The sequence below is a fragment of the Tupaia chinensis genome, unplaced genomic scaffold (assembly GCF_000334495.1).
Source record: "Tupaia chinensis unplaced genomic scaffold, TupChi_1.0 Scaffold000047_1, whole genome shotgun sequence".
In the NCBI taxonomy this organism is placed as follows: Eukaryota; Metazoa; Chordata; class Mammalia; order Scandentia; family Tupaiidae; genus Tupaia; species Tupaia belangeri.
Window position 1 is genome coordinate 4,894,150 of NW_006159505.1, and position 27,561 is coordinate 4,921,710.

The 27,561-nt window shown below is 42.0% G+C and overlaps 1 protein-coding gene across 1 annotated transcript in view; it reads left to right on the forward strand.

The window, feature by feature from the left end:
• The window catches only part of UVRAG (UV radiation resistance associated), a 309,776-nt gene that overhangs the window by 29,446 nt on the left and 252,769 nt on the right, over positions 1–27,561 (forward strand). The window contains exons 4-5 of the mRNA XM_006141150.3: positions 13,965–14,126; positions 18,301–18,375. Of these exons, the coding sequence (XP_006141212.1) occupies positions 13,965–14,126; positions 18,301–18,375 (237 nt within the window). The remainder of the gene's footprint in view (positions 1–13,964; positions 14,127–18,300; positions 18,376–27,561) is intronic.

The window sequence follows — 27,561 nt, forward strand, 5'->3', positions numbered from 1 at the left end:
CCTCTCGGGATCTTGGGCACGCACGGACACGCGCCCGGCGTGAGTTTTAAGCCACCGGGTCCGGGACACGAACCGCGGTCGACTACGTGGGAGTCCAGCGACATAGCCATTACGCTAACTGCTGGTTTCCAAAACTCAGATTTTATAATTGTATCACTGCCATTTACTTTAAAGAGACTCTTGACTGGTCGACATGCCAAACATCATAACAAATATATTTAGATAGAGTTCTTAGGAATTTCATATCTAGGCCCTTTGCACAGGGTACATCCACTTGCTATTTCATGGTAATGACATTGCTCAGTTATAAAGTTGGAAGTATCCTACTTTTGATAATGTGTCCACCAGATATTTGCATAATGGTTCAACTTATTAGGTCGGGTTGAAAAAAAGAACTTTGTAGTAATGAATATATTCTTTCAGGGGTCCAAAGCCATACTGGATTTGACTCTTGTCCACTTTTCAACTTCACTCTTTTTTTCGCTTGCTCTGTTTCAGGCATACCCCTTTTTCTTCCCGTGTTTCAAACACACCAAGCTCATTTTACTCTGTATGCCTGGAACTCTGTTTCCTCGGCTCCACACTTGGCTGAAGAGGCCTTTGAGGTCTCAGCCATGTGTCTTCCGGAAGCCCCTTTTCTAGTTGTTCCATCTCAAGTCATTTCCTTTCCTCTGGTCACTAGTTTTCCTATCACCCTATTTCTTCAGAGATTCATCACTGTTGGGAGCTCTTGCTTGCTTATTTGTGTTTTTTAGCTTGTCTCTTACCTACTAGAACATAAGTCCGGTGAGGGCAAGAACCTTGCTGGTGGTGGTCACCGCTGCAGCCCTGGGGTCTGGGTAGTTACTGATGCTCAGTAACATCTTGTTAAGTGAGTAGGTAGATGTCAGTGATCAGTCATGTTTACAGAATCCTTTCGCACATGTAAAGCCATTTTGATCCTTAGAGCAACCGGTAAGGTAGACGAGGCAGATCTTAAGACACTGATCTCAGAGAGGTCGGATGGCTTTACAGAGTCACACAACTGCAGGGTCACAACCCGATCAGACTTTCTGTCTTCAAGTCTCTGCTACTCTTCTCTCCTCTTTAAACCATTTCCTAAATGTCTCTAAAACATCATAATACGTGTCGTTTTGGATTTAGATCCTAGGCCAGACAGGTTCCTTGAGCTCACATCTGGGGAGACCCATTCACCAGTAAAGCCCTGGTTCTACAGATATTGAATGATACATGATAAATGCCTAGACATACATGACATGCTGTAGAGGTGCTTAGTAAATATCAATTACTCCTCCTCCCTGGCTCAAATAGAAACAGAAGTAGTCTGCACACAGTCGAGAGCGAGGGGTGGTTAGGGAACAGGTACTGTGGGATAGTGTCTGGATGTATTCTTTTGCTGTTTCTGTAGTCAGATGCTTCTCTAGTTGGGCATGGTTTGACAAAATTCCATTGCCTTTTCCCCTGGATTTGTGTCACACTCACCCTGTGCCCTAGTGATTAGTGTAGTATTCTACACTGTAGATACTGTATTGTATTCACTTGATGATCACATGACTTCCAAATCCATAATTCTTTCCTTTTCCTTTGTTTAATGACACAGTCTTTCTGTGTCATGATTCTTTTGCCTCAGGCCCCCTAGCTGGGACCGCAGGCATGTGTCATATGCCCCGCTTTTGCAGATAGGGTCTTTCTGTGTTGTCCAGGCCAGCCGTGAACTCTTAGTCCTCCTGCCTCAGTGACCAAGTCACTGGGATTACAGGCTCAGGCCACCATGCCTAGCCGTTAGGTCAGACCAAGAAACAAACCCAGGCCTTTTATGTGATCCCAGCATGCAGAGCACATCTTAGCAGTGTGTCCCATTATGGCTGGGCCTCCACTCCATATTTCTAAACATTGTTTCTCTGAATTTTAACTCCAGTCTTGAAACTCCTTTTGGCTCCTATCTTCAGTTGCTTTGGAAACTTTCTATCTAGCAGGCTGCAACATCTTTATTCCTAGTGCAGTTAGGTCAAATACTACCTCCAAAGAGTATCATAGAATGGATTCAAGACAAGGCGAGGAAATACTTTTAGGGCCCTTTCAACTTGCAGCTTGTACTGTTATTATTTCCTGAATGTATCACGTATCTGAGCCTTCTGTCTCCAAAGTAGATGAAAACTCCTGGGGCTCTGAGACCGTCTGTGTATCTTTATGTCCCCTTGGTTCTTCTGTTGGGTGGGTGTTTGATACAGGTTGATTTTGTTGATTTGCCTTTTCAGAGTATTCTTGGAGATTCTTTTCTTTCTACAGGCACATTGCTTGACCTGTGACAGGGAGTTCATGAATAGTTAGCTCAGCAATTAAATATAAATAAACTCCCTCAGTTTGTTGGAATTTCCTTAAGTCCTCTAAAGAAGCTGGATGAGATCATTTCTCTACTGAGAAATACTTGCTTCTCTAATGCCAGATTCATGCCTCATTGCTGTGTTCCTGTGCCTTTTAGTTTACCCAGAATTTAATACATTTTATGATAGTTGACATATACATACACACACACAGCAGAGTTCACAGGTCAGAAGTATACAGCTTGGTAAATTTCATCAAATTGAATGCACCATATAACCAGCATTCATATACAGAAATAGAATATTTTTAGTGTCGCAGAAGTCCCCTTGAGCCCTGTTCAGAGTACTAGTACTCTCCTGACTTTTACCACCACAGGTTACGTCCACCTGTTTTTGAGCATTATATTTAAAAAAAAACCCATATAGCTAATACACTTCTTTGCGTATGACTTCCATGTCTCAACTTTGTAAGATTCAATTATACATAGGATGTATTCATTTACATTGTGGAATAAAAGACTGTACTGCATAGTCTTTCATTGTGTAAAATAACAGAATTTCACCTTTTTTGTTGATGGGTGGTTAGTTTCTAGTTTCGAGCGAATATGAATAGTGCTGCTGTAAACACTCACATGCATCTTTGGTCTATGCATTTCCGTTATCTAGGGGTGGAATGCTAGGCATATACATATGACGGCTTAAGCTGCTAGTTTTCCACAATTAACGTTTCATTTACACTCTCAGGCTGAGTGTTCTGTCTTCTCTACACTGTTGTGAACATTTGATTTTTGTTAAAAAAAATCTTTTGAATTGAAATTAGTGGATATCATATAGAGGGTTTTTTGGTTTTGTTTTCATCTAAATCTAGAGAGAGACAGAAGAGGGAGAGGAAGAGGGAGAAAACACCTCCCTAAAGGGCGTGGTTACACTGTTCCCTTCTCTTTCCTGTCTTCTTCTGTTCAGGATTTTGGGCACACAACCCACGCAAATCCGGCATTTCTTAAGTGGTCCAGTCTGGGATTTGAGTCATATGATCAGCCTCGTGGGATGCAGGTGTCTTAGCCACTAGGCCGTGGGCTGGCCCTCAACAGAGATACTTTAAAGACAGCACATTTATTGCTATTGGTGTGTCTAAAACTGGTATTTTTGTGTGCACGTAGACTGTAGACACCTGATGACTGCCACCTGGTGGTCAAAGGTTGTAGGACTTCGTGGATTTTATTATTTCTGAAACCAGAATTGATCTTTTTAGGTATATTTCTTGAGAGAGCGATAGGCGCCCTCAGCAGGGTCTTTATGTGATGATCTACTCCTGTCTCAGCTGGGCCAGATCACGAGCATGCATAACTGTGCCCAGCATACTCAGGGAGTACTGGGACAGGAACACAGGACTTTTCCCACATGGGTCCAGTTGCATTACCACTGCACCACCACCTGCCCCCAGAATTCATCTTACAGTGAGAAAGAAAAGTGCATGTTAGAATTGGTATGTTGGAATATGTTAGAGTAGAATAAATACAACACAGTAAAATTAAGTAGCATAGGGAGTATCTGGCAGGCAGGGATGGTTGCTGTTTTTCGTGGCAGTCACATAGATAATATCATCTGATCAGACACCCGAAAGAAGTGTGGGAACGAGCTACGCATCTGCATGAGGGACACTGTTCCAGGACAAGGAAAGGGAAAATACGAAGACCGGAGGAATACCCTTCAGCTTTTCGGGATTGGCTAAGAAGCTGGAAGGCGGGAGTGGAGTAAGCAGGGGTAGATCGTGGATTTGCTAGGCAAGTATGAGAGAGAGATGGGCCAGGGACTTGAGGATCAGGGCAGAAGACAGAATGAGCTGGAGAGAGGAGATGGTAGTCAGGGGCTGGGTAGTGTGAGAATGAGATTTTGGAAAGGATGAGACACCTGATGACTGCCACCTGGTGGTCAAAGGTTGTAGGACTTCGTGGATTTTATTATTTCTGAAACCAGAATTGATCTTTTTAGGTATATTTCTTGAGAGAGCGATAGGCGCCCTCAGCAGGGTCTTTATGTGATGATCTACTCCTGTCTCAGCTGGGCCAGATCACGAGCATGCATAACTGTGCCCAGCATACTCAGGGAGTACTGGGACAGGAACACAGGACTTTTCCCACATGGGTCCAGTTGCATTACCACTGCACCACCACCTGCCCCCAGAATTCATCTTACAGTGAGAAAGAAAAGTGCATGTTAGAATTGGTATGTTGGAATATGTTAGAGTAGAATAAATACAACACAGTAAAATTAAGTAGCATAGGGAGTATCTGGCAGGCAGGGATGGTTGCTGTTTTTCGTGGCAGTCACATAGATAATATCATCTGATCAGACACCCGAAAGAAGTGTGGGAACGAGCTACGCATCTGCATGAGGGACACTGTTCCAGGACAAGGAAAGGGAAAATACGAAGACCGGAGGAATACCCTTCAGCTTTTCGGGATTGGCTAAGAAGCTGGAAGGCGGGAGTGGAGTAAGCAGGGGTAGATCGTGGATTTGCTAGGCAAGTATGAGAGAGAGATGGGCCAGGGACTTGAGGATCAGGGCAGAAGACAGAATGAGCTGGAGAGAGGAGATGGTAGTCAGGGGCTGGGTAGTGTGAGAATGAGATTTTGGAAAGGATGCACAGTTATAGATAATGCAAAATCAGGAGCGCCTGGGGAACAGGGACCCTTAACTCAGTTACTTTTCTACTTTCTGTAGTTCCTAGCATAATGCTTTACCCAGAGAAGTTCAATAAAGGTCTATTGCAGGGAGTAGATAACATTCCCCCTTTGACAAGGTAGGTGGTGGAGTTGTATCTCCAAGTTACATGCCAGAGTTGTAGCTTCTTCTCAGATTCAGCTTAGAATAATCAGTGGTGAGTGCAGTATTCATTTTTTAATTTTTTCTTTTTTCGTAGAGAGGTTTTTGCTATAGGATGTGTGTGCTCGTGGGAGAGAGAGACAGAAAGCAAGAAATCTCACCTGACCCCGTGCCCCCGAGAGATGGCCACGGTGCAATTCCCATCTCCTCCATTCTCCTCTCAGGACTTTGGGCATGCATACACACACACACACACACACACACAAAGTCTCACGGTAGAAGAACAGTGAGAGCTATTGGGTTGTCAGAAAAGTCATGACACATTTTTGCGTAGAAAAACAGAAAAACACGTTATGACTTTTTCTGGCGACCTAATAATTTGTGTGTATTTTGAAATTTCTCTGTAACATAAATACATTTAGTAAAGGAGTAGCATCAATCCTTAAGTACCCATCAATAATTTAAGGTGTTAGACGTAGCATATACATCATTTCTCTTCGTGATAATAGTGCTATAGGTAAGAGAGCCTGTTTTTATGGTTAAGGAAGCTGGTTCAGACAGGGTGAGAATTTGATCAAAGTCACACAGCTAATGACTGGGAATGCCAATGTTCAGGAGTCCTGCTTTTTCACAGCCTTCCTGATATCACATCTTTTGGCTGATTAAATGTCTACGAGGAGTCCAAAAGTGACCCATGATGGACCTTGTAGCTGAATAAACAAAGTTATAGGACACGTTTTTAGGGAAAGGATGTGACATGTAATGTATCGAACCCATAAACCTCTGTTGATTTTGTGACCGTCTGAGCTCTTTAAATTTGGGGGAATAAACTTAAATAGTACAATTAATTTCTGAGTTACTGGCCTGAGAGATTCTCAAACCAAGTTTATGTTTTGGTTGCATTGTGACCGAATGAATTAATATTTAGTCTGTGTCTGTGTGTCTGTCGCTTATGTCAAGTTATGTTACCTGCATTAAACTGCATTATCTTTAAGGTTTTTCCAACCTTTCTTGTAGATTAACTGCATGATTTGGAGGGAGACTAAGAGAGTCAACACATGCAGTTAGAGTAGTAGGCTAGAACAGAATGCCACAGGAAACATATAAGAACGTTATTTAACTCAGTTCGGAAGGAGTAGGTAGGAAAGATTCCTAACAATAAATAATTCCTAATTTAAGCCTTGAAGTCAGAATAGAGGTGAATGAGACAAGGGAAAGTTTATTGGGTCACTACTAATTATAAAATCAGAATACAGTGCTAGTAAGATATCTTATATATTTTAAGAAAAAAATTAGAATAGCTTTTATGAATTATTTTTAAATAATTATTTATTTAATTTTGCTTATTGTTATTATTTTTTTTAATTTGACCAGAGAGAGACAGAGAGAGGCAGGAGGGGGAGGGATGTGAAGAAAACAAGCCTCTAGATCCGGGATACAAACCACGGTCGGCCATGTGGGAGCCCAATACCCCTCAACCAGCACACCACCTGCTGGAACCAGAATTCTTAGTCATGTTCTTTGTGACTGTACATTTGTTGTCGAGCACTATTAAAGTAATAAACAATGGTAACAAATGATGATTTTTATGGGTAGTAAGTAAGCAGTGGGCTTTTCAAAGCTATATATATATCCTGATTTTTGGCTACTGTACTTTCAGTATAGTTCCCTAGATGATGCAGGTAGTTGAATAATTTGTTGTATCTAGAAAAGTCTGCTATATATTGATTAAATAGAAATAATAATCATCTGGGCCTATACAGTGTAAATCTTGAGCAGTGAAGTCTTTGAATGTGTGGCAGGCTGTATCTGCCTCTCTCTGAATGTACCAGTTTAGGAATTACTGCTCACAGTCTGGCAACTACTTTGTAAAAGCATAAAGGAGAGCCTTTGTAATGAGAAGATTAACAATAGCTCTACTGTATTAATGTTGTATTGCCTGAGAAAGGAAACCCAATAAATAACTGCAGAAAACTCCCCTCTCCTCCAGAGAAGATTATTTCAGAATGAAAAATGTAAGAATATTTTAATACCACAACCCCCTAAAAGCATCCTCTTCTTACCTGCCATGGAATATGACCCATCAAATACATTCATCCAGTCTTTCCTTTTCTCACGTTCAAAAGGGGTGTTTATTTCATACCTTTTATCCTGATACTTGAAGCACTCTTAAAGTGAGAGTTTGATATTATGCTACTTCATGTTCTTTTACTAAGAGAGGATCTTTCACACAGCAGCGTAATCTCAGGGTATAATTTGAGGGTAAGGATGGTCTTTCAGCTCCCATCTTATCTTGTAGATGTTAGATCCTAAAATCACATCAGGAAGAGATGACTTCACGTGTTTTATCTCTGCAGGTACTTCCTGTTTTTTCCATTTTGGGGACCTTTTTAAAAAAAAATTCAGCACTAGCCTTTGACATGATGGTTAAGGCAAGTGCGTTCCACAAGACCAACTCTACAATTCGAGTCCTAAACTTGGACTCTTGAAAATAATATCGGTTGCGTGCAGCAGGCCCCAAATTTAGGAAAATGGTAGAGAAGGGATTGCTGTGTGGCTGGGGCGATTTTTCACTTTCCCTCTCTCTGTCTCTCTGGCCAGCACATGTGCCCTTTGGCAAAAATTCTTTTTTTTTTTTTTTTTTTTTTTTTTTGAGAAGTTTTTGCTGTGGGGTTCATGCGCTTGCCAGAAAGACAGAGAGAGATAGACAGAAAGCGAGAAATCACCCCCTCAGGGGGGATGGCCACGCTGCAATCCCTTCTCCATTCTCCTCTCAGGATCTCAGGCATGCATGCAAATGTGCCCGGTGTGAGTTTAAGGCACTGAGTCCGAGACTCAAACCGCAGTCGACTACGACATAGCCATTACACCAACTGCTGGTTCCGCAAAAAAGTAAAGTTTATTACTTTTTGAGGCCAGCAGGTGGCGAGGTGGTTAAGGCACTGGACTTCCACGTGACTGACCACAGTTCAACTCCTGGATCTGGAGGCATGCTTTCTCACTTTTCTTCTTTCTCCATATCTCTCCCTAATTAAATTAAAAAAAATTTTTAGTTCCTTTATAAAACTCATTCCTTTCTATTGAGACAAGGCACACAAATAATAAAGTGTACAAATATGGCCTGATTACCTTTCAAAGAGAACAGAATAGTGTAGCTAGGTCAAGAAACAGAGTGTGATTAGCACTTCTTGTGTTCTCCTGCCGGTCACTACCCTTCCCAAAGAGAACCACGCTTCTGGCGTCTAACACCATAGATTGGATCTGCCTGGTGTCAAGCTTCATGTGGCGTGTACTCTTAGGCTCAGCACAACACTTGTGGGATTCGTCCCGTGTTGTTGCATGTAGTCGTTCTTTATTCTCATGAGAATATCCTTTGATGAACATACATATGCGTCTCTCTGAGATGTATACTTGGGGTGGAATCTGTGCTGGGCTGTTGGTTGTATTTAGCTATACTAGATACTGCCAAACAGTGTTCCAGAGTGTTTATGTTAGTTATATCCCAGGACCAGACAGTGGCAGAGCAGTCATGCAACTGGACCCACATGGATAAAAGGTCCTGAGTTCATATCCCAGGACTTCCCTGTGTGCCCATGAGACTAGGGATGGCCAGTGGAGACTAGGGATGGATTGTGATTTGAGGACCCAGTTGGAAATGCTTCTCTCTCTCTCACTTAAGGAAATTAATAAATAAATCATAGGAAAAAAAAGAGGGCTGGCCATTGGCATGGTGATGATCCCACATGGCTAGCTTTGCGGTTCAAGTCGTGGATTCAGTGGTTTAATAATATGCCAGGTGCATGTACATGTGTGCCTAAAATCTCTGAAGGACGAGAAAAAAAGAAGGGGATTAGAGCATGACCATCCCCCGTAGGGACTGCTTTCTTAACTCCTGTATCACTCTGAGTGAGCACACATGCCCTCGGCAAGTTAAAAACAAAACCAAAACAAGACATAATAAAATGAGATTTCTTAAAAATAAAGAAAAGGAAAGAAAACAACAACAACAAAAAAAGAAATTACTTTCTTTCCCTTCCTAGCAGTGTAAGGATTTTGTTGCTACACATTCTTGCCCAAGCATAACATTATTATCGGTCTTCTAAATTTTGGCATTCTGGTGAAATAGTGGTATTATATTGTGATTTTAATTCTTACTTCACTGTAGACAGTTCTAGTTGAGCATCTTTTCAACTGTTTATTGGCTGTTTAGATGTCTTTTTTTAGGAAGTGTGTTTTCTGGAAAAGTGTGCCAGTTAATCCCAATTAAGAATAAGCAGATCTAGATCAGCCACAGTGGTGCAGCAGCAATGCGGACTGTGCCAGGCTGGAAGCCACATGGTGCCTTGGGCCTGGAGCTCTAGGTCAGCCTGAAGACTGCAGGGTGCGTGTGTGCATGCAAACCAGCACCTGGGATCCTGAAGATCTAGAAGGCTGCAGAAAGGGGTGTGCTTGAGTGTGCTTTCTCCCCCTCTAGTGTGAATGTGCTATCGTAAATGAATATGCAGATCCTGTGCCAGCTTTTGAGACTTTTAAGTTTACAGGATATATTTTATCTAACTTGATAGTTAAGAAGCCCCTTTAGGCGGTAGCAGGTGGCATGGTGTTTAAGGCATTGGACTCCCACATGGCAAATTGTGATTTTTAAGTCCCAGACCTGGCAGCTTGCTGTCTCACTTTCTCTCTCTCTGTTTCTCTCTGGTGGGTGCATGTGCCTTGTAGAAAATTTAAAAAAATAATAATGATAAATAAAACTAAGTAAATAAATCTCAGAAAAAGAAAAGCAGCCCCTTTTATCATGCTTTCTGTTTTGGATATTTAAGGATATAGGGAGTTGGTAGTCTGTTGAATTCCACTTAAGTAAAATGTTACGGGAACCAGCAGTTAGCGTAATGGCTATATCGCTGGACTCCCACGTAGTCGACCGCGGTTCGCGTTCCGGACCCAGTGGCTTAAAACTCATGCCAGGCGCGTGTGCGTGCGTGCCCAAGATCCCGAGAGGAGAATGGAGGAGAAGGGATTGCAGTGTGGCCAGGCCCCCTGGGGGGGGATTTTTCGCTTTCTGTCTCTATGTCTCTCTCTGTCTGTCTGGTGAGCGCACGCGCCCTATAGCGAACCCCCCCCCCAAAAAAAAATTGTTACCATTTGATGTTTTGGTATCCATATTCCTTTTTGTTGCTGTTTCCCTTCTCTCCCTTTCTTAAATAAAGAAAAATTATTCCACCTCTTCTCAACAATTTAGGCCTATCATAAGGCATATCGGTTGTTCTATTAGACTCATCCTTCAGGGGCTGCTAGATTAGAAGGGCCGCTTACTGACTCAGCAGAGTTGTAAGTACTTTCTGTGTGCCCAGGGAAAACAATAGCAGAAAAGACCCACTTCCTGGGTGTGGCAGGCAGTGGAGCCTGATAGCTAAGGGGAGGTCAGGGAAGGCTTTTGAGGAAGAGATGTTTGAACTGAAACCTGGTGGTCAGAGAATCGTTAACCAGGAAAAGAAGGGGTATGGAGGAAGCCCCAGCTTCCACAATTAAAACTTGACTTGGACTGTACAAGTCCAAATGTCCCTTTTAGTTCCAGCATTTGTAGGGCACGTAAACCAGAGGACACTCTCATTTTGTCTCTGTGTCACATGTAGCTTCCGTGTTTATACTTCTGTCTGAAAATCACGTATAATGCTTGGCACCCTGGTCCATGGCCCACCAAGGATTGCTGGCTTGGGGAAGCACACTCAGACCTTGGGGAGTGGCATGGCTCAGCTCCAGAACTAGAGGGCTCTACCCAGAGCTGCATGAATTTCTCAAAGTCCTAGATAGAGTGTTGTGTAAACTGGTGAACCAGTTCCTTCTTAGCTAGTCTGCATGAATGCTTCTTCTTCTTCTTCTTCTTTTTTTTTTTTTTTTTGTGCCCCCTTCGTCAGACCTGGGCACTCAGGCATAATATGCCTTATGTGTTTCAGGCTGGCCAGGCTCAGGATTTGAACCTATGGGGTCTGGGCTGTTTGGAACAATGTGTTACTGATGCATTACAAAGTTGGCCGTGAGTGCTTCATTCTTAAAGTAATATTTTAGCCTTTATGTAGTGTTGAGTCACTTATTTGCAGCCCTGGCCAGCTGTAAAGTGTGATGATGAAACAGCAAGGGCAGTTTTGAGTTCTGTTAAGTCAGCCCAATCCTTTCTTTGGAATGGGGCACAGGTAGAGGGCCAGAGTTTTTGCTTCCTGTTTCTTTCCCTGGCTGTAGGAGCTGAAGAAGGAAATTATGAACAAACTGTAAGGTCCCATTTGTTCTAAATTCTGGCTTGTGTGGTTTGTGGGGGGAAAAAACAACACAAGAGAACAAACAAATGCACGAAAATAACACGAGGTAAATTCTAGAAACCTGGATTCAAAATCTGGAGCTGTTTTCACTAGGTGACCTTAGACAAGACACAGCTTCTGTGTTCCATTGATTGTAAAGTGCACGTGGTTTTCACCATTTTACATCTCTGAAAATGAGATGCATTCTAAAATCAATTCTTCTTTTTTTAGTCATACAGAAAATAATGATGCATCTTACTTTTCAAGCTTTGGCACCGTGAACAAGTCAGACAGTGTTCTAGGATATCAGAGCTTTTATTTTAGTGGCGGGGAAACCAGACAATGCAAATGTTCAGACATAAATGCAAATGATATATCAGATGTCAGTGCTATGAAACTGGAAGTCCTGTCCCCTCTGATGCTTCAACAACAACTGCCCCAAATATTTCATTAGAGCCTCTCAAACAAAACAAACACTGCCCTATCTGCTCCCCTGAACACGGGTCAGGAAACAAATCACCCCCACACCAGGCACATTGCCCTTTCATGAAGATCCTTTGATTTACATATGAAAATTGCTCACTTAATGAGATCAGTTATATTTACATTCAGTAATGAAAGCCCTAACTTTTTATACAAAGGGAAGTAAGTGAAAATAAGGGATGCATCGTAGGCCACTTCTGCTGATGCTGTTGAAAGCCTTCTAACATTTTAACTTTTCAGAGATTCAACTGTGTATTAGGTCATTGGGAAAGTCATGACGTGTTTTTCTATGCAAAAATGAGTCATGGCTTTCCAGATGACTCACTAGGTGTTTCTTTTTGTTTTAGTTTTTGCTTTAGGGCACATGTGCTTGCCAAAGAGAGACAGAGAGAGAGGGAAAGTGAGAATCAGCCCCTGGGGGAATAGCCACGCCTTGGACCCTTCTCCTCCATTGTCCTCTTGGGATTTTGGGCATGCACGCACACACACCTGCTGTGATTTTGAGGCCACCAGGTCAGGGACTCAAACTACACAGATGTTTGTGTGTGGGGGGTGTGTCTAGCACCTAACCTCCATGCTACCTGCTGGCCTCTAGATGGTTCTTTTTTTTTTTTTTAAAGAATTATTTATTTTATTTTATATTTTACAATTATTCAGTTTGACCAGAGAGAGACAAAGAGAGAGTGAAAAAGCAAACTGCCAAGCCTGGGACTCGAACTATGGTCAGCCATGTGGGAATCCAGCATCTTAACCACTATGCCACCTGCCAGCCCCTAGATGGTTCTTTTAATGAAAAGTAGTATACTTTCAGACATAAAGTTGACCTCATTATTCTAGATGTTAAAACCTTTCAGTGGCCCCACATCTTGTACAGAGTAAGGCCTTGCTTCCTTGGGGAGGCTTAAAGAGAGAGCTTTCAGCTTAGTTCTTTGTTTTCTCTCTTTTTTAAAGAATTGATTTTATTAATTATTATTATTATTATTTAATTTGCTATAAGGCACATATGCTCACCAGAGAGGGGAGAGAGAGAGAGAGAGAGAGAGAGAGAGAGAGAGAGCTAGCTGCCAAGTCCAGGACTCAAACCGCAATTGGCCATGTGCGAATCCAGCGCCCTAACCCCCACACCTTGTTCTTGATCTGTGCCTTGGCCTTTGGCCTCTTGTGCTTCCAGCAGTGTTCTGAGTCCCTCCCCACAATCCTATCACACCTCGCTCCTTCTCACATCTGCGAGTCTCGTATATTGTGCTCCCTTTGTCTGGAATGCCTTGTTTTAACCTGATAAAATCCTCCTTGTCCTTTAAAATCCAAGTTTCACTGACTCTGGAAGTCTTCCTGGCTCCTGAACTTTATTATTCCTTCCTGTGCTATTGTGTAACCTTTTGCATAGTTCTGTTATTGAATTTTTCATGAAATTTTCAGTGTAATTATTATTGTTATTTTGGACAGGTTTTTGCTATAGGGCATGTGCGCTCGCCAGAAAGAGAGAGAGAGAGACAGAAAGCGAGAAATCACCCACAGGGGGGATGGCCACGCCACAATCTGTTCTCCTCCATTCTCCTCTCAAGATCTTGGGCACGCATGCACATGCACCTGGTGTGAGTTTAAGCCACTGGTTCCAGGACTAGAACCGCGGTCGACTACATGGGAGTCCTGCGACATAGCCATTACGCCAACTGCTGATCCCCAGTGTAATGATTTTACTAGAACTCTGAATCCAACAATAACTTGGAGACTCTTGGAGGGCATTGTTTATATCTTGGCTCTTAATCATGTACTAAGTGAATAAATTACTGTATGAAGCATGTCAATGAGAGATGGGATGTGCCTTTCTAATGACTATCACAAGTAAGCATAGACATTCACAGCACCATTATTACCCACTTCATGTTAACCGGAAGGTCTTCTTGGTTCACATAAGTTTACAATGTAATGTATATATAGGTCTTTGGTTTTTAAAACAAAATGATTTCCCACCTAACTGAAATAATTGTACACAAGTGTGAGTCTTCCTAAAGCATGTTGTAATTCTTACCGACAGAACCCAACGTGGCGGAGTCTCGATTTTGGAATAATGCCGGACCGCCTGGATACATCTGTGTCTAGTTTTGTGGTGAAGATATGGGGTGGAAAGGAGGACGTCTACCAGCTGTTGATTGAATGGAAAGTCTGTTTAGATGGGCTGAAATACTTGGGCCAGCAGGTAATTTTGAGACTGCCTTTCAAGAAGTTGTCATCTCCAAATTAACTTGTCCACCTTTCTGTTGACTCTTCCTATTAGAAAGAGAGACTTTTATGATTGTTTTCTTACGTTACCAAGAGAGATCTTTATTTACTTATGTTACTTTGTTATGTTGTTATGTTTGAGTCATTGTCTGGTTTAAAAAATACCTGTAACTAGAGAAACTTACTAAGAAGCACCCTAAGCTACTAATTTAAGAGGATTGGGGAGGGGGAGTACACACATTCTCATTAGCATTCTATTTCTCTGTTTTATTGGATATTCTCTTCTAGAATCTGAAAATTAAGTTGGAATAAGGAATCCACCACTAAACACTCTCTTGACAGTAGAGTTGGTTATTCCAGATGAAGAAGAGCTGTTGCTGACTGAGCAATGGGAGGACAAACAGGGACGTTCTCCCTGTCCTCCAGCTCTGCCACACCCCTGACCGAGGTGCTGACTGACCGCAAAGTTCTTCCTGCAGAGCTCAAAAGTCGCTCCATAACACTTCCTTGACACAGTGTTCAGAACACGACTGGCAGTCGCTTAGAATTACGAATGAAATGAAATTGCTTTGCCTCCCCAGACAGAGGTTGTTATAATCAACGTTTACAACAGCCCTGTGAAAGTTGGTATTAGTGCCCTATTCTCCAGATGGGAAAATTGAGACTCTAAAAGTTTAACAAACTACTCATGATCACAGTTAGGTTGAGTGAAGATTTAAATGCAGGCCCGGGGCCAGCAGATGGTATGGAGGTTAAGGTGCTGGATCCCATATGGCCAGCTCCATGATTTTAGTCCTGAACCCTGAACCCTGAAAAACAGACTGGGGGGACCAGCAGTTAGTGTAATGGCTATGTCTCTGGACTCCCATGTAGTCGATCGCAGTTCGAGTCCTGGACCCGGTGGCTTAAAACTCATGCTGGGCGCGTGTGCGTGCGTGCCCAAGATCCTGAGAGGAGAATGGAGGAGAAGGGATTGTGACGTGGCCATCCCCTCTGGGAGGTGATTTCTCACTTCCTGTCTCTCTGTCTTTCTCTTTCTGGCGAGCGCATGCGCCCTATAGCAAAACCTCTCCCCCCCCAAAAAAAAAAGAAAAAAGAAAAGAAAAGAAAAACACATTGGGCATGTGTACATGCATGCCCAAAATCCCGAGAGGAGAATGGTGAAGAAAAGATTATAGCGTGACCATCCCACGGGATGATTTCTCCCCTTTCCCTTGCTGTCTGTCTCTCTTTGGCGAGTGCATGAACCCTACAGCAAAACTTAATAAATAAATAAATAAATAAATACATAAATGTGCTGGAGGCTAACTTTAAAATGTGTTCCCTCCGTTTCTATTTTGTGATACCTGTGGTTCTCTTAGTAAAGTCACCCTTAAAATGCTGGTCACTGATTGTCTATAAAAACACTTGGTGTTTCCTTAAAATTTATTCAGTATATACTTCCTGGTATGTTTCTTTTTTAAAGAAACAATTTAATTCTGTGTGTTTCTTCAGGTTAAAAATTAGTCTTTACCCTCATTTTACTTACCACATTTTAGTTTTGAAAAATTTTAACGTTTAAGTTTGTTAACTGTGGTCACTGTTGTACAATAGATCTTTTGAAATTATTCCTCCCATCTAACTGAAATTTTGTATTCTTTGACTAATATCTCCCCAAAGTATGGCCACTCTGCTCTCACTCCTAAGCTTCTGTTAACCACCATTCTACTAAATGGAATGTGTATGTTCCTTAACTACATTTTAAGCTCTTACAGCTTTAAAAGCTGGTCTTAATTAAAAGTTAGACTATAGTGACTTCTGGGACCAGCAGGTGGCATAGTGCTTAAGGTGCTGGATTCCCATGTGGGTGACTGAGGTTCGAGTCCTGGACCTGGTGGCTTGAAGCTCACACTGGGCGTGTGTACACGCCTGTGCAAAATCCTGAGAGGAGAATAGGGGAAAAGGCATTGCAGTGTGGCTATCCCCCGGGGGGTGATTTCTCGCTTTCTGTCTCCCTGTCTTTTTGTGTTTGTCCGGCAAGTGCACACAACTTATAGCAAAAATCTCTCTCAGAAAAAAAAAAAAAGGAAAGAAAATGAAAAGGAAAGAAAGAAAATAATGACTTCTGGTTTGGGCCTTGCTCCTCTCCTTTGGTGGTGGCTGTCTTCTGGCTGATCTCTCAGAGCCTGCTGTGATGTGTGTGACTACTTGGCCCTCCCTGGATAGAGTGTGATATTAAGTACTTGCTTATCTTTCATTTGGAAGTGTCTGCATTTCATGGAAGATGGTGCTTCTTTCTATTACAGAACTCTAAACCTGCTAGGGAGATTTTCTGACCATTGAGGATGGCCTTCGATTTTTTTTTTTTTTTAAGAAATATTTTTGCTATAGGGTATGTATGTGCACTTGCCAGAGAGACAGACAGAAAGTGAGAAATCACCCTCTGGGGGCCCAGGGGGATAGCCATGCCCTTCTCCTTTACTCTCTTCCTGAGGATTCTGGATGTAGACACATACATGCCCGGCATGAGTTTCAGGCCACCAGGTCCAGGACTCAGTCCGTAGTCGGCCATGTGGGAGTCCAGTGCCTTAACTACATCACTTGCTGGCCCTTCTCTTTTCTCCTATAAGATGAAAACTTCCTGAGACTAGTTTATACTTTTGATCATGAATTTGTGATTGCAGACTAATCTTATTATTCAGTTCAGGAAAAGATGCAGGTAACCAGGAGCGTGGTTAATTTTACCTTCACAGTAAAGACAGGAAATGTGGAGGTCATGTTAGTATTCACAGGAACGTTTGCTGCTGGCTTTGGCCATTTCATCTGTAGCTAGAGAAACAAGAGAGCCAGTGTTCTGTGCTAGCAATCTTTTTTGCCTTTTCCCACTTGAACCTTCATATTCTTTCTTTACTGTAGAAGCAAAGGAAGTTTTTTTTAAGCCACAACTCTTTCTGATGAAGTAACTAAATCTCGTATTTCACAGCTAGGTACTTTCTACTATTTAGAGTTGTGTTTGATCTCAGTTCTTCAATTTCTAAAGCTTTATTCCTCCCACCTTTTAGATGAAGCTTGGTTTGGGGTACCACTGACTGAAGCGCAGCCAGTGGCATCTGAAAGAGAGTGGTATGCAGACAGTAACTCAGTAGACATTTTTCACTTCGGGGACTCAGTATTGTCATCTTTAAACTGTCTTTTTGAAAATAGAAAACAGTATTAATCTTTTATGTTTTCGCTAGGGCTTCATTTTCCTAAAATTTATTTTATTATTATTATTATTTTTAGTTGCCAAAGAGTGTACATGCTTGCCAGAGAGAGACAGAGAGACAGGGTGAAGAGGGAGAAAACTACCCCCCGTGGGGTGTGGTCCCTCCACAATTCCTTTTCCTCCATCTTTTTGGGATTTGGGGCATGCATATACACATGGCTGTCATATTCCTCAAGCTGCTAGGGCTGGAATTGGAATCACGGTTAACTATAGGGGATCAAGCTTTCTTAATTACCAAACTACAGGGCTGGCCCTGGGACCTCGTTTTTAAAACACACTCTTATAGACTTACTAGATCATGTTTTCTTTGAGATCAGGGAATGTATACAGTATGACAAAGCCTCAGAACTCCCTATTTTCAGGAATAGCCATTTTATAACAACCTAAAGAACTATCTGTGGAAAATACATGCAAACAGTGGTGTCTGTGATCTCATGGGTGATTTTGTGAAATGTTGACTAAAGCAGGAAATATGCAATTGATTACCAGGTCTTTTAATAAATGGTTTGTTTTCTATTAGTTTGTTTAGATAAAGCCAGCCTGTTTCTCAGTCTCCAAATGGTTCTGTTAAAATTGTCATTCTTGGGACCAGCAGTTAGTGTAATGGCTATGTCGCTGGACTCCCATGTAGTTGACCATGGTGCGAGTCCCGGATCTGGTGGCTTAAACTCACGCTGGGTGCATGTGCATGTGTGCCCAAGATCCTGAGAGGAGAATGGAGGAGAAGGGATTGTGGTGTGGCCATCCCTGCGGGGGTGATTTCTTGCTTTCTATCTCTTGCTGTCTTTCTGGTGAGCGCACGTGCCCTGTAGCAAAAACCTCTCAAAAAAAAAAAAATGGTCATTCTCTCGTGATATTAAAATGTAATTGGAATGAGAACTAATGTTGTGTCTCCTCCTCTCTTTAGATTCATGCCCGCAACCAAAATGAAATAATTTTTGGGCTGAATGATGGCTACTATGGTGCTCCATATGAACAGAAGGTAAGAAGATTCTCTTAATGGTATGGTTTAGTTTGCTGCAGGGTGTGCCTTGCAGGTGTATGAGGTAGCTGTAACCCTGGAAGTCTCTGTGTAAATAGAGTCGTGTGACAGTCACTGCAAGCTTATTGTTTAATGTGGCTTATGGCAAAAGCTTTTTAAAGGGAAAACTCATTTCTTATTGAGTAAGCTAAAAACCTTCCAGATCCCAGTTCAGATTTTGCCTTTGGTATGTCTATGTACAATTATCTTCAACTGATTTTCCTTTTGGCAACTGCTCTTTTGGGGGTCTGCTGGCAGCTACTCTGGGAGGATGTTTACTAGTGATTAAGAATTGGGATTTAATTCCAGTGATTTCTGCTGCTTACCTAGGAAGTCCTGAGCAGATGGAGTCATTCCTGGGTTTGTCTCCTTATCTGTACATGGAAATAACAAATCCTACCTCTTCTTAGGTTATTTTGGAGATTCAGTGTGCCGATGTACATTACAAGCCTGGTATACTTATAATAAATAGAATGACTGGGACCAGCAGATGGCATAATGGTTATGTCACTGGACTCCCACATGGCTGACTGTGGTTTGAGTTTTGGACCTGGAGGCTTGAAACTCACGCTGGGCGCTTGTGCTTGCATGCCCAAGATCCCAAGAGGAGAATGGAGGAGAAGGGATTGCAGCGTTGTCATCTCCCCGGAGGGTCATTTCTCGTCTTCTCTCTGTCTTTGTCTCTCTAGTGAGTGTATGCACCCTATAGCAGCAAATCTCTCTTAAAAACAAACAAACAAACAAATAAATGAATAAATCGACTAGTTCCTAGGCTCTAAATCCATGCCAAGAGGGTCTGCATCTCCAAAGCATATGACTGTAGTGATATTGAATCAATGGCACAGCGCTTGGCATATCTAGGTGCTTATTAACATTTTATTAGTGAGGGCAGAGTGCCTGCTGTGTTTATGGTAAAATAGCAACAACTAAGAATAGAAATCTTGAGGCAATAGTATTTCTCCTGTCTTACTTTACCCCTAGGCTTGACTTTTGATATTTATCTTATGTATACTGGCAGAGTAACCAGTTCTGCTATTGAAAAAGTGCAAGAAGCGATAGACTACTGAGAATTCTTTTCTCCAAAACTTTAGGTATCTCTAAAAGCAGCAATATCTTTAGAGTCCAGTAGATGGCAGTACTTTCTCATTTTAATAGAATAAAATGAAAGGATTAGAATCAAGTCAAAAGGATCAAATCTTGTTGAATGAAAGAAATTCTCAGGAGATTGAAATAGCAATTTGGTGATGAATTTCACAAAAGTAACCACATAATTTCATCATCCCCAGTATACAGGCTGAGCTGGAAGATTTAGGGACAATGGCAGGTCTTAGCATCTATTTTAAGAACCTATACAAGTGAAAATTCCTTCTTTTGTATTTTTAAGACATGACACTTTTGAGAAAAATAAAACCTGAATTCTAATTCCAAATTTATTTTTCTTTTTAACTTTCCATAGGGCATGTGTACTCGCCAGAGAGAGGACAAAAGCACCCTCCCAGGGGTGTGGTCATGCCACAATCTTTTCTCCATTTACTTCCCCTCCCTGTTGAGATTTTAGGTACGCATGCACACATGTCCAGTGTTTTTTTTTTTTTGGAGAGATTTTTACTGTAGGGCGCGTGCGCTCGCCAGACAGACAGAGAGAGACATAGAGACAGAAAGCGAGAAATCACCCCCCAGGGGGGATGGTCACGCCGCAATCCCTTCTCCTCCATTCTCCTCTCGGGATCTTGGGCACGCACGCACACGCGCCCTGCGTGAGTTTTAAGCCACCGGGTCCGGGACACGAACCGCGGTCGACTACGTGGGAGTCCAACGACATAGCCATTACGCTAACTGCTGGTCCCATATGTCCAGTGTTTTTTAAACTGTTGGGTCTGGGATTTGGGCCGTGTACTTGGCCTTGTAGAATCAGATTCCTTAACTCCCAGGCCTTAGGACCAGCACAGAAGACTTGATTCTAATTCTGGGTTTATTGTGATGCTTACTTGAACAAATCTCTTAACCTTTCTTTGTCTTAGGTTCTTTATATAAAAAGTAAGAAAATCGGGAACCAGCAGTTAGCGTAATGGCTATGTCGCTGGACTCCCACGTAGTCGACCGCGGTTCGTGTCCCGGACCCGGTGGCTTAAAACTCACGCTGGGCGCGTGTGCGTGCGTGCCCAAGATCCCGAGAGGAGAATGGAAGAGAAGGGATTGTGGCATGGCCTTCCCCCCTGAGGAGTGATTTCTCGCTTTCTGTCTCTATGTCTCTGTCTGTCTGGTGAGCGCACGCGCCCTATAGCGAAAATCTCTCCAAAAAAAAAAAAAGTAAGAAAATCTAAATTAATTGGTCAATGGGAATATTAGAGTTATCTAGCTCAATACTCATACTTCATAGGTAGAGAAACTGAGATATGGGGAACCTCATGTCTTAATGAACTTGACATGGCAAGCAAGTTTTATGCTATAGATGATAACTTAGACCAAAGTAGAATTTTCTCTTGGCCTGTTCAGTTGTCCCTTGAACAGTGTGGGGGTTAGGAGTGGCAATTCCCTGTGCAGTTGACAATTGCATAAGACTTTTTTAAAAAGTTTATTCATTTATTTTTTCTATATGAGAGAGAAAGCTACAGAGAGATCTGCACCAGCAGGGTCTTCACATTGCTGTTCCCCCTCCAGCCTGGGCGGGCCTAGATCGCAGGCATGCATGTGCTTGCCCCGTGTGCTCAGAGAGTTCTGAGCTCAGGGAGTTCTTGGGCGAGAACTCAGGACATTTGCCATGTGCGTTCAGTTGGATTGCCACAGTGCTATCACCTGACCTGCTTATGGCTTTTTGATTCCTCAAAAACTTAACCACGAATGGCCTACAATTGAAATGGCGGGCCACCCGGGCTGCATACCTCACTCTTCAGTACCAAGCAAGCAAGCCACCTGTTTTGGTAACATCATGACTTTCCTCTGGTTCTTGGGAGCACTTCCTGCACGACTAGTGGCGCTAGGTATGGGTCCCGAGGTGTTATTCAAGGTTGTACTAAACATTTTGAAAAACACGTGAGAACCGTGAAGGATCAGTTTTTTTTTTTTTTTTTTTTGAGAGGTTTTCGCTATAGGGTGCGTGCGCTCGCCAGACAGACAGAGAGAGACATAGAGACAGAAAGCGAGAAATCATCCCCCACGGGGGATGGTCACGCCGCAATCCCTTCTCCTCCAGTCTCCTCTCGGGATCTTGGGCATGCACGCACACGTGCCCAGCTTGAGTTCTAAGCCACCGGGTCCAGGACGCGAACCGCGGTCGACCACGTGGGAATCCAGCGACATAGCCATTACGCTAACTGCTGGTTCCCAAGGATCAGTTTTTACATGACACGCAATTTACTGAAGAGAGGAACCACTCATGCAGAAGTGGTTAGTGTCGAATGTTTGAGCTCATCTCAGTTGCAGCTGCAGCACTACAAAATTATTACAGTAGGACAGTATGGACTGCAGTTAATTTTATGCGGTTACGATTTCATAAGCATCTTTACAATTTGTTTATATTTCTCTTGGCTGTGAAGTTTTGACATACTGTCACAAATCTTCCAAAAATTTTTCAATATATTTGTTGAAAAAAAATCCATGTTTAATTGCACCTGTGCAGTTTAAATTCATATTGTTCAAGAGTCAACAGTAATTGTGTATTTTTATTGGAGTGTGTATAACAAAATCACTGTGTGCTTTTATGGCCCTTTAACCTTCAAGGATTTATCTCTAAATCTACCTCTTTGTTACAATAGCCTTGGAGGAAGATAGGGCAACTTTTTAGTTTTTGCCATAGGGTGTGTTTATTTGTTGGAGAGAGACAAAGAGAGACAGGGGACTAGCAGGTGTCATGGTGGTTAAGGCTCTGAACACTCCCATATGGCCAACCATGATTCAAGTCCTGGACCTGGTGGCTTGCTTTCTCACTTTCCCTCTCCCTCTCTGTCTCTCTCTGATCAAATTAAAATAAATGGATGAATAAATAAATTAAATAATTCTTTAAAAAAAAAAAAGAGGAGAGAGACAGTGAGAGGGAAAGTGAGAAATCACCTCCCAGTGGGAAAAGGAAGTCACAATCCCTTCTCCTCCATTCTTCTGGGATTTTGGGCATGTATATATGCACACATGCTTGGTGTGATTTTTCAAGCCACCAGGTCCAAGACTCAAACCATGGTCAGCCATGTGGGAGTCTAGTGCCTTAACCACCACATTACTACCTGCTGTCCCCTAGGGCAACTATTGGGTTGTCTAAAAAGTCAATATGCACTTTTGCATAGAAAAACACATCCTGACTTTCCCGAGGACCCAATGTTATTATCATTATTTGTTTCATAAGAAAATTGAGTCACAGGGAGGTTAAATGACTCGCTTTCACTGTTCTATATGGCGAATTGCTGCTGCTCTTTGTTCCTTAAGCCCTTGAGATATACCTCTGTTAGAAACTGTGTCAGTAAGTTAAAATGTATTCTGCAATGGTCTATTTGTCTTCCTTTCTCGATGGCATAAACTGTATCTTAACTTTAAAAAATATGTATATTTCTTCCATGACTCAGAGAGAGAGAGACAGTATCCTCCTCAGGACCTTGATACTGCGACCCACCCTCAGTCTGTGCATGCCTGGTGTACTCAGGGAGGTCTCTGGATTTGAACCAGCAACTTTCCCATCTGGGACTGCCTCGAAAAGTGTTGTGTTTTACCACTGTGCCACCACCTAGTCCCAAATTATATCTTCATTTTGTATCTAATGCCAGGTTCAGTAGCAGGTGTCTAATAGGTGGTATACAGTAAGCATGTAGGAAATAGATAAAGGGCCAGTGGGTAGCGGGACTCCCACATGGTTGACCATGGTTTGAGTCCTAGACCTGGTGGCTTGCTTTCTCACTCTCCCTCTCACTCTTTCTCTGTCTCTCTCTGGTCAAATTGAAACAATAATAATAAGTAAAATTAAATAATTCTTTAACAAAAGGAAGTAAATGAATGGGCAAGATAGTAGGACGAGTTAGTGGAAGAACTGGGATCAGATCTCTCTTTTTAGATGTACACTTTCTTCGTTGTATCATGTCACTCCTGCAAAGATAATGGCTAGATGATTTTCGTCATTTGATTTCCTCAACTGATTAAATGCTGCTAGAGATACCATATTTAATACATAGCAATTTAGATAGGCACATATTAGTATTTTTATGTCCAAGATGAAGATCCAGAAACCCTGAAGAATGAAGAGATTTCCATGTAGTTAACTTTATAGAACTGAGAAGTTTAAAAGGTGGCTATTTCCTTCCTCTTGCTTCTCATATTAATGCATAGTAACTTGTTTCCAAAGCACGCTCCATGCAGTGCACAAGCAGAACATTCAAAAGTAGGATTAAGTGTCCCAAGTAGAGGCTGTATTTTAACAACAGAGAGCTGGATATGCTATAATTTCTGTCCAGGTCTTTCAGTACACCATCAAGGAAAAGTTAGAAAATCATAAACATAGCTTGTTCTTAGGCATATTCGGTTCAGTTTTTAAAATTTTTTTCCTAATTGCCCCTGTCCCCTGCTCCCATTACAGAATAGCAGAAACAGAGACTAGACGGGTTCTCAGAGGCTGTTGGCTTTATTTAAAAACATGTAGGTATCTGAGCTAAGTTTAAACGCAGTAAAATTTCATTCCTGAACTATTAGAGTGGGTGTGATCATCTGGTAAAAAAATCATACCAGGTGGGTACAGAGCTTTTAAAAACTTCCATTGCTTTCATTTACTGAGTGCCAGATACCATACCAGATACTTTACCTGTTCTTATTTGATAGGTAGAACAACCTAGAGGTAGTTATTATCCTCGTTTAAGAGTGAAGTAATTGGGGCCAGCAGATGGCATGGTGGTTAAGATGCTGGACTCTCTCTCCTCTCTCTCTGGGGCCAGGAGGTGGCATAGTGGTTAAGATACTGGACTCCCACGTGGCCAACTACGGTTCAAGTCCAAGACCCAGAAGCTTCAAACTCATGCCGGGTACATGTGCATGAGTGCCTAAAATCCCAAGAGGAGAATGGAGGAGGAGGGATTGTGGCGTGACCATCCCTCTCTCTCTTTCTCTCTCTTTCTCTGGTGACCATGCACCCTATAGCAAAAAATCTCTCAAAAAACCCCCCAAAAAAACAAAAAAAAACAAAACAAAACAAAAATAGTGCTGGACTTTCACATGGGCAATAGTAGTTCGAGTCCCAGACCTGGTGACTTGAAAATCACACTATGTGTGTGTGCATTTATACCAAAAATCCCTAGAGGAGAAGGTATTGTAGTGTGACCATTCCCCCAGGATATGATTTCTCTCTAGTGAGCGCACGTACCCTATGACAAAACCCTTTAAAAAAAAGAGAACAGAGTGAAGTAACCTAGAAGAAGGTATTAAACCACTGATTGATGAACACATAGATAGTAAGTAGCTGTTCCATGCTTTGGGCCCAGGTCTGATTCATTTGAAGACTGTTCTCTTGCCTACTGTTGCCACATGGCATCTCTATATTTAATTCTATTTCCAATAGCATGTCAAAGTAACATGTTTTGGGCCAGCCCCCGCTCCCCCCCACCCCAGCGGTTAAGCTCTATGCAAAGGATGCTGGATTCCACATGGCTGACTAGTGTTCAAGTCTTGGCTCTGGCAGTTTGAAAATGTGCTGGGTGCGTGTGCTCATGCTGGGATCCAATGGGATGGAAAGCTGGAAGAAAAAGGATTAAGGCATGACCAGGCCCTCTTGGGAGTGCTCTCTCTCTCTCTCTCTCATGCCCACATTCTCTCTGGCATAAAAACAAAACAAAACAAAACAAAAAATAAAAACAAAGCAATATACCATCTTTACATTTAGCTAATGATGTGCACTGGTCAATTTCATGAACACTTTGAATGGTATAGTGTGCTTAGTTTATATGACTTTGGGTATTTATTATTATAGAATGGGCATGCAATGCCCATGAGGCTACCAACCCACCAAAGTCCACAATAGTTCCACCCATTAGTCATTATATTTGGCTTCCCTCCGAGTCTCTTCACCTCCCCCCTCCCCTTTTCTCTTGGATCAAATTAATTTTTGACAGATGTTTGGAAAATCATCTTATCCTGTAATTCATATTTATAAATCCTGCTGCTGCAGTGTGGTCTACATTCTCTCTCTTCATTGAAGCCAGAGAATACTCTGGGAAAATGCCATGTTTTCTGGTATGAATTTGGAGGATTCTGTCTCCTTAGCACAGTTCTTGAGCTTTTGAGAGTTTTAATACTGGAAAATTCAAATCCAAGCATAGTTCTTCCTAGCCATGTTTTAGATTCTTGAGAAGTAAACCTAAACAGAACTGCAAATTTGTCTTCACCAGGGGATACAGGGAGTTTAAACTTTTGTTTTGTTAAAAGTTTGAAAATTTATTATTACTATTTCTTTTTAGATTTGTAATAAGGATATGTTGACCCTTTCTTTCCCCTGACAAGTCAATTTCAGTTTAAATGGTTTCTTCTATGAAGCTGGGAATTTTCCACCACCATCTCCCCCACCAGGGCTAGTGAACATGTCATCCGGGGTGCCCTCTTTCCTGTCTCACAGTCAGAGTAATTTGTGTTACGTCTTTTCTCCTTATTAGAGCACATGCCTCTTTAGGACTGAGGTTTAGGCTTTAGTCACATTTATAGTCTCAGAGTTTAGCAAAGATTTTGCTTAGTGAGTATTTTCCCATGAGTGAATGATGTCCTTTAGGATCCCATTGTTACTGTGTCTGTCCTAAAGTAGCCTTAACTTTAGGGACAGTGATTTCCACAGGGCCCCTCTCGGTCCTCCCCTGGGGAAGTAGCACTGGCAATACTCAGTCTACTTCCTACTTGTGGGGTGTTACTATCATTGTGATCATGCTCAGAGGGACTTAAGGCAGAAGAAAAACATCCTCTGTTGTTTCAAACCTTGGAGCAGATCTGGGGAAACGTGTGCATTCTGCTCAGGTTTAGTGTTTAAGAAGGGTCTCACCTTCTCTCCTTAACAGCCCAGTGGCATCTGGGCTTCATCAGAGCTCAGAGCCAGAGCGGGTCCAGGGCTTGCTGATGCTTAGCAGAGATACTTGTACAACTGACTCTGTTTAAACTTGGCTGACACTTAAAAGGTCTAAACCAATGTAAGAGCACAGGCTCTACTTCATCAGGTAGCTATTTTAGGAGCAATCATGCAAATAAATACTGCATTTTTAAAAGTATTCTCATTATGTCTGAAAATATGCTCAGGTAGTTGGATGAACCTTTTTTTTTTTTTTTAATTGCCCATCATGATTTCTTATTTTACCTAAGTGAGTAGGATGGCTATTTGCAAAGCTCACTTAGGGTTTTCAAAGTCTAGAATGCTATTGGGTTCTAGGGCAAAAGTTTCAGTAGAGCCCTAAGCTATTGTTCTCAGTCTTCCACTTGGGCCTTTTTCTCTTCTTGTATTTTGTCTGGATGATTCAGTCCATCCCATATCATCATCTCCAATCAAGATTTTCTTATATCTAAACTTGTGTCATATTGTTTAGATCTTTCAGAGACACATATACTCTGAATGGCCCAAACTCAACACAATCCCCCTTCCCCCCCCTCACAAAACTTCTTGTTGTGTTCCTTAGTGAGGTGAATGGGACGTCCATTCACCTGCTTTCTCATGTCAGAATGAGGAGTTGTCCTGAAACTGGAAATCCTGACCCTGTGCCATTATATTTGGATTGTACATTTGCTCATCTCTCTTTCCTGCTAAGCTGTGAGGTGTGTGAGGACAGGGACAGTGTCTGTCTTCATTACCAGTTTATTCCTGGTGCTTCCTACTGTGCCTGGCATAGAGGAAATAATTCAGTAAATACTTGCCGAGCAAGTCAATGAAGCTTTTGTAGAAGCAGATCATTAGATGTTCTGTTGAAATATACCATTTCTCTTTCTTTAAAAACAAACAAACTAACAAATATATCACTTTGTTGTCATCGGTAGTGCAGCTTGTTACTCAAAATTCGAGTTCACTATGTCTCTGTAGTTTCTGATCATTTATCCATGGAAATTGTTATTTCCAAATTATTTATTTATTTATCTCTTCTTCTCCTTTCTCTCTTTTTTTATTTTATTTTTTTTAAATTAAATTTATTTATCTGTTGTGATTTTCAAGCTGTT